General features: G+C 32.1%; 1 protein-coding gene across 1 annotated transcript in view; it reads right to left on the reverse strand.

The window, feature by feature from the left end:
• Positions 1–8,142, reverse strand: part of LOC106470538 (nucleolar protein of 40 kDa-like) — a 53,470-nt gene that overhangs the window by 37,145 nt on the left and 8,183 nt on the right. Inside the window, exons 2-3 of the mRNA XM_013931098.2 lie at positions 4,424–4,481; positions 3,135–3,235 (exon numbers count right to left, since the gene is read on the reverse strand). Coding sequence (XP_013786552.1) covers positions 3,135–3,235; positions 4,424–4,481 — 159 coding nt within the window. The remainder of the gene's footprint in view (positions 1–3,134; positions 3,236–4,423; positions 4,482–8,142) is intronic.

Here is an 8,142-nt window from a genome sequence, read left to right on the forward strand (position 1 = left end):
ATATATATATATATATATGCATACAAACATTGTGCAATACAATGTGTGGTAATGTAACCAACTGAGCTGTATACACTGTACTATGTTACCACACAATCATTCATGTTCAGTTGAACTCCATACAAAATTTACGTGCATAAAGCAACACAAACATACTGCTTGTCCATGACAAAAAGTTTAGTGACTAAAACAGCATTATTAGCCAATCACAAAAATAACCTTTTCCTAACATTTTCAGTCCCTTTTGGTGGATTGTACCAACATTTCTCTTGTACAAAGTACAATCTTTTTTAAACAAAAAAAAAAAAGAGACCAAAATACATTCATTGTAAGGGGGGGGGGGGAGGGTTCAAATTTGAGTTCTTAGTTAGTGAAACTACCAATGATTTTGGTAGTGGATCAGAGTCAATATTACATGTGAAGTGTGCGCATGAATAAGTGTACAGTAGACTACAATGCTGTTTTGAGTAAGGATCTGTTCCAGAAAGCTACTCATCCATTGGACAACACGGAGGTTTAAGTTGGTCGTCCGAGTAAGTTTTTAGTCATCTTGGGCAACCATTAGAATCCTGCCTGATTGTGCTTGCAGTATAAAAATTCAGGTGGACATTCCCGCCAGCAGGTGAGAGCTTGTTCACTGTAATGTCCAAATCCTGGACATATGCTGCTGTGACAATAAGCCATGCAACTAGTGACAATTCCACTGAAGAATGGATACTAAGTACAATGAAGAAGATATGAAAGAGCAATTAAAGGACCAGATCTAACATGGGTACTACTTTCTATATAGCAAGTTGAAACATGACCATCACAGACCAGTGAACATACTATGAAAACATGTATCAAATTTTTGGCAATTGTTTGATTGCTATGACCAGCTCAAGATCCAAGATTTTTGAACCCAACATAACATAGGGAAAATGGGCAAAGAGTATCTCTCACTACAGCTAACTTGTAGAAATGGTTTCACTTACCACATTCTCACAGAGATGCATAACAATGGTGTACAAAATGCACTGAATGTCAGTGCACTTAAGACTGTCAGTGACTTGTAAGTCATTCATCCAATGAAATACCTTATTAAACTGACCAAACTATAAAATGTATGCTTTCTACATCTATGAGCTCAAATTAAAATAGCTGGAACGATGATCTACCATAGGAAGTAATGTCATATCCATGCCAGTGAACAACAGTTCACCATCTGTTCTCGAACTATTAACATTTTTAAATGAGAAGTTATGCTCCTAGTAGATCACATGTATGACTGCCAACAACTACGGTATTGCCTTTATGTCTGCGAGAATACTTGGAGTGGTTGTGATCCACATTAGTTTACATAAATACATACCAACAGATGGTGAAAGAGGCCAAGAGACAGAAGAGGACATTTGGTGAAGGAACAATAGTTGAGAGAATATGATAAGACAGTGAAAGAATATCTGTTTGAATGAGAATAATGGGTGTAGCTCTGGCATACTCCAACAACATGCAAGACAGTCAGATCCTGCTGAACTGGACTATATTTTCAGCTGCAGCAACTCAATTCATCAAACTATGAGACTCAAAGATTGTGTGAAATGAAAAACTGCATAAATTATATTGATAATCTGAAATTGTACATCAGTGACAAGCTTCTACAATACTGAATTAACCAGAAAGTACAGAGTGAATGAGTCAAAATTTCATACAGTGGTGAAAACACTGTTGAATACTTATCTGATCTGAACAAAGAAGAAGAGGAGAAGGAGAACATCAACCCTCCAATCAATAACATAAAACCAAACAATAAGTTGTATCCATTATTATAGCTGTAAGCCAAAAGGATGTAGTACCCCATACTTTTGCTACCTCAAAAATTTATGAATAATTTCTGCAATGTATCCAAAGATACTAGGTTTCTGCAGTTAGGATGATCATGTGATCTGCAGCCTGTGTGGCTTTGAGATCAATAGCTGAAAAAGAGTTGACACTCCTACCTTCCAAGCTATTGCATGGAATTTCAAGTTTAACTTATTAGTATGATAACTTGTGTTACCCACTTAACTGTGACTATCAGAGGCATTGCATAGTGACAGCTAAGACACCTAGAACACCATCAACACTGTTACAAGTATAATGTTAAAAACATATCATTAACCTGACTTCAACAAGTATACAAGTATTATGCCACAAAGAACTTCTAGTTTTGATATCATGTAAGAAATAATGATAAACATAAATCATACAGTTCGATAGTGGAAATTAGCTTTATGTATGAAGTGAAGAAAAAAAGACAAAGAGAGAAAACACTATAGACATCTTCTGTGCTCTTATCAAGAACTAATTGTTATTTCCACTATAAACAAATACAGAGCAAAATTAATTATTTACTGTTTTTGTCCTCTTGAAAATTTTTAGTTTTCTACTTTATTTGTATTAGCAAAAATCTCAAATTACTTATTGGTTTTTAAACATATCTTTCTAAGGTATTTATGCTCCAGATTGTTTGCAAGATCCTTAATAATGTATCAATCATACAAAACAAAAATACCATCAATAATGCAGTTAATTACTAATGGGATTCTCAACATATCTTACACAGAAAATGTTTTAGGCCAGTTCTTTACACTGCGTGTTTTAATAGACAAAGTATAAAATTACTCATATTACATGTGTAACCCCTCAGTAGTGAAATTATAAAAAAAAAAGTTAGTAATTTCAAAGTTAATTACCACAACTCCTTTTCATTTTTAGATAAAATATGTAATATGCAATATTATTACTCTGTAAAATATAAAACCATTAATGATAAGCAATAGGTAACAACTTTTTAGTACAAAAATAAAATATTTGGTCAAAACTATATTAACATAAGCATGACACTGCAAGTGACCATTATTATTATAGGCAAAAAAAAGGAGACAGCAATGTCACAAGTCAACTCTAGTAAGTGCTAATACCTTTACCTATTTGTGAAGCAGCTTGAAATTTATTGTATAAAAGAAGAAAGAATCTGAAATCAAATTCATATAAAATTCTTTTTACAAGAAATATTTAACAATGTTAAAAACAACTGTATACCGAGTTCAGAAAAGCCATAAAAAACTGTTACTTTGCTTATACAATGTAATGTATTATGTTAATTTACTTACTCCAAATGAAAGTACTTTACACCATACTTTTTCTCCTACAATCAAAACTTCAGTGGCATCATCAACTTTACTATTGGATATTTGAGACTTGTGCACAAGGCCTGTTCCAAATAATAGTAAAATAGTAGAGTAAGAATGCGGAAAGGTTAACAATTTCTTAAAATGAAAATGTACTCCAATAATAATTACCTTTGCTGACACATAGCTATTACTCAACTGCCAGGATTTCAATCTTTGCCCATCTAAGAATTGGTCTGATTTTTTCTCACTTGCTCCAGTCTTTTATACCCCGCGAAATTGCCCTTGGCAATATACTCTCCACCTACATCAATGTGCCTCTATAATGGTATTGTATACAAGCACCTGATTCATATAATTTTATCACTTTTTTGAGACTGATACCCTCCTAGTCTCTAACACCTACTTTTAGTGGGAAGCAAGGGCAGGAGAGTGTCACCAGAGGTAAGTATTATTGGAAATACATTTGGTGTGAATAACCATTGTTTCATATTGTTTATGATACTGGTTAAAAATTGACCATGATTGATTGAAACAATCTTGTTGTTATCTCTCATCATTATTACTAAAACTTCATTTTCTTAATGGCATTCTCTGCATCTAAGTCCTTTTTACCCTTATGTTCTTTCATTGCTTCTAAAAACTATATGCTGTGACGATTTAACTTGTCTGCATAAACTATAGCAATATCCCTCTTTTGTAAGGCTTCTAAAGTAATTAACAAGAAGGCTAAGTTAGAAATATTAGCTAAATCAAAATGGGCCATAGTTATATTACTGGAAAATATGCATTTATTGGTTATTGTGTAAGTATAGTTAAATAAGAAACAGGATGTTCATTAGTTCTTATACACTTTTACACTTATACCGCTAAATCCCGATCACCTTGGGAGGTCACTAACATTCAACTACCTAACAAGTTTATTGGATTGGATGAGACTTTGTATATAGCCATATCGTAAATATTTTCTCTCACTGCAAACAAGTTGATAAACTCTACCCAACCATGCTTTCATTATTAAACTTTGATAATTTGCCTACAACCTGGATGAAAGGGTTAATGATTCTTTCTTCTACAGGTGGGCAAAACTTTATGAAATTTGAGATTTGTAAGGCCAGATTCCTTCAAAATAGTGAGGGAACAGCAAAAAAATAATAATAAAGGAATGCCGTTTCCACACCACTACACTACTGTATGTATGTATGTATGTATGTGTATATATATATATATATATATATATATATATATGTAGAACAGCTAAATCTGACTACCATTTTTAGCACATCCTGGAATCTTGATAAATGCTCCATATTGTTGCACTGATGCCACCTGAAAAAAAAAGAATAAATAAAAAAACTGCAATTTAAAATGGATGTACGTAAGATACCTGCTTTTGTATAAATCAATAAAGTTTTAGATATCTTATGCATCTTGAGGTAAAGTTTTGTAATAAGAGCCTGTAATAAGGAAATATTCTGAGAAGAATGCAAATAGTCTTTAAATACACTCGGAAAGAAGCAATTTGGAAGCAACATTATTGATAAAAGGGAAGGCACAAACAAAGCTGAATCAATCATCCTGAGACACCATTGAAAAAAAGTTGACTTTTTTCCCCCTTTTATGGTTGTGGTATAAATATCCAAATAAATTTCAATTCTCCCTTTTTTTACTTGTATGATTTTATAGTTTCTATTTCTTAAATCTTTTATTACAATGTTAATTTTAGCTATTAGAACAAAACTCACATTAACTTTCTCTATCACTTAGAGAAACTACATTGCCTGACAAGATTCTTGTTCATTGCATAGCACAAACATGTAAGTAAGCTTAATATGATGGAGTTATTTCCATGCTTTACATATCCTTGTAAAATTTCTATTATGGATGGCAAGTGACACAAATCTGCAAAGTCCAGACTATATTATCTTTTACTGGATGCTTTTAAACCTTAAGAATATTCCAACCTGGATTGCAACAAATGTACACATATAATACTTGTGTTTCAATGTACTAAAAAATGTTTGTGTCTCATGATACTCTTTATTGTTTACTAAGTAACTTCAACTTAAAAGCAAGTAATAATCACAACATACATTGAGTAATTAGTTAACAATAAATTTATATCCTGAATTTGGATTAATATGATATACAGTAAACCCTCCTACAATGCGGGTTCCTCCAATTATCTGATGAATACGGAAAATTTGATTATACATGGTTCGCCCAACACACAAACATATGAGTGCTCTAGATCATTATAACTCTCTTAACGTGGGCTCATTCCACATCTCCTTTTTGTACTCATTTAAAGTCTTTATAGATTTAATACTTCTAACTTTCAATATAGTTACTTGACATTCTTTCAGTGAACACTATAAGTGTTTCACATACAAAAACTCATTCTTTTAGTGAAGTATATTTAAGAAACTAACCGACCTCATAACCACCAAAAAAATAAAAATAAATAAATTTAAATTACACTTTTTTCTTTCTATAATGATTTCAAATTGTAAATGAAACTACAGTTGTATATCCTAAGTAGTTATATGCTCGTAACAGTATAAATCTATTTATAATTACATTTTACAATAAAATAATGCACTAAAGAACATAGAATAATAACATACAAAAATTAAACAATTTCCCCTAACTTCAAATTTTTTATGGCTTTCCAACTATGCGACAAGAGCCATTACAAATTCATCCAAACTAGTCATTAACATTCCCATGAGAATAGGCTGTGTATTATAATTGAAATTGATATCTTATCTGTTCAGAATACAATGTAATATAATACGTCATTTGATATATGCAAACATTGACTTTCTATTGGTTATAGAAAATATATACTTAAACATAAGAGAGAACTACTAAAAAATCCTGAAAGAGAGGATGAGACAGGTGGGTGTAGCAGGAGGGGTCTGATTTTTCTATTTGATATACACTGTAACCAAACAAAATTGATGGCTATAAAAATTATAGTTTGTCTATACAATTACGATTACTATAGTGAGTAATTTAAGTTTCATTTCATCATTACTGAAGGAGTTTAATTTCATACTTTTTCGAGGGGTGGTGGATAAAATAGGGATGATAATATGCTAAGAAAAAATGTGTCACATGTATAACACAAGGGGAAATTCAGGATTTTTTTTAAATATTGCCTTATAGAATTAAGAACTTAAAACTTATATACTATTAAAATATGGATTATTAGCTAAGATTGTATGCTATACTAATTGGTATAACATAAACAAAAAGTAATTTAATAAAAACTTTGAACATGAGACACAAAAACCTTGTGACATGCACAGTAAAGGATACCAGTAAGGATTGAAATAAATAATCTCCAGCTTACCAAGCATCACTCCATCCCCACCACATGTCTAAGAGATCAGGCTAAGTTCAGTCCCGTGTAGTCTATTTATTTTTGCCATTTTTTGCTGCTTTTCTTAATTACCCTTAGATAGCAGTATGGAATCCAAATGTAAAGCATCTGTTGTGTTAGTGAGCCAAAGAAAAGCCGTAAAGTTATGACATCAGCTGAGAAAATTCAGATCCTTGATAAATTACAAAGTGGGATAAGTGTAGCATCCATAGGGTGGGAATATGATGTGAATGAGTTTTCTATACATATGATTGGGAGGAGTGAAGAGATAATCCATGCAAGTGTTAAGGCTTCTGCCCCTATAAGTGCTAACGTTTCTCACGTGTGTAGGAGGCAAAAATTATTGAATGTGTGGATCAGTGAATTAAAAAGGCTCTGTTAATGATAGCATAGCTATATGTGAGAAAGCACAGTTTATATGAATACGTAGTCTTCAATGAGTGTGGAAGTGCTGTGGATGCTAGAGAGTTTCAGGCAAGTAAAGGCTGGTTTGCCAAATTTAAGCAACGCTTCAACCTGCATAATATGAAGCTGGGTCAGTCAATAGCGATGCAGCTGCACAACTCAAGCCATGGTTCCTCGAATTCATTAACCCGATGACTACCGGTACTAACTTTCTCAGTAGGCAATGCAAGTGTGCATTTGTGAATTGAAAAAATGATAGAGAACTTATCTTTTAATGGATTTCTGATTTTATTTTTATAAATAGTAGCATAACATTCAATTATTTGTACAAAATTGTATTCTTTAATGAATTTTAAAGAGGAATTTAATGGAAAAATTCCTAAAATACGTTTTAGACTGTAAATAAGCACCCTCTAAGAAGAAATGTTTTTTTCAAAAATTTTTTTAAGATATTTCCTTTCACCTCAGCACTGGTTCTGCCATCTATGATTGGTATCTAAACCTTTTTCTAGTGTGTTTTCTTTATAAAACTGCGTCTGGGCGTGTTAAACCTCAGTTGTAAAACCTTTAGCCAATCCTAGTTGAAAGTGTCAATTTCAGTACCAATTATTCTAATTGCTGTATCTCCCATTTGACAAATCATAGGATAAGGAAAGCACGTGATGAAACGTTGTTCTCTGGATTTTATAATATGAATGTGGGTGGTGCTTATTATAGTAACTGCCATTTTATGTAGAGGTTGTATTTAGTACTGGCCAATAGGGCTTTTCTATAAGCGTTAGAAAAGTTGCTTCTGGAAGAAACTGCATGGGATATACGTGACTTATTTTTCTTATATAGTAGCTTAAGTCATGCTGCATGGTATATCAGTTTATATTATATTGAAAAATTAACTCAAAATAGATATATCTGTTAGGAAAGAAGTTGATCCACGATTGTTAGGGTTAAGAGTTACCAAGTGGCGAGTGCAAAGTCTTTACATGAATTAGACTTAGGACTTTGAACTGAAAGAGTTTGTTATTTTTTATATTCCTTTGAATTTAAATTTGTAGTTTTAAGCTCAATAACTTAGCATAATTTTATATTTAGTTCATAATAATAATAATAATATGATTCAGTATTTAGAATGAAAAACTTGTGTGATTTGTACGTAATACTATTAGTACCACAAAAGAATTTTATATTTTTCCTTCTTAC

Source organism: Limulus polyphemus, unplaced genomic scaffold, assembly GCF_000517525.1.
Source record: "Limulus polyphemus unplaced genomic scaffold, Limulus_polyphemus-2.1.2 Scaffold4072, whole genome shotgun sequence".
NCBI lineage: Eukaryota > Metazoa > Arthropoda > Merostomata > Xiphosura > Limulidae > Limulus > Limulus polyphemus.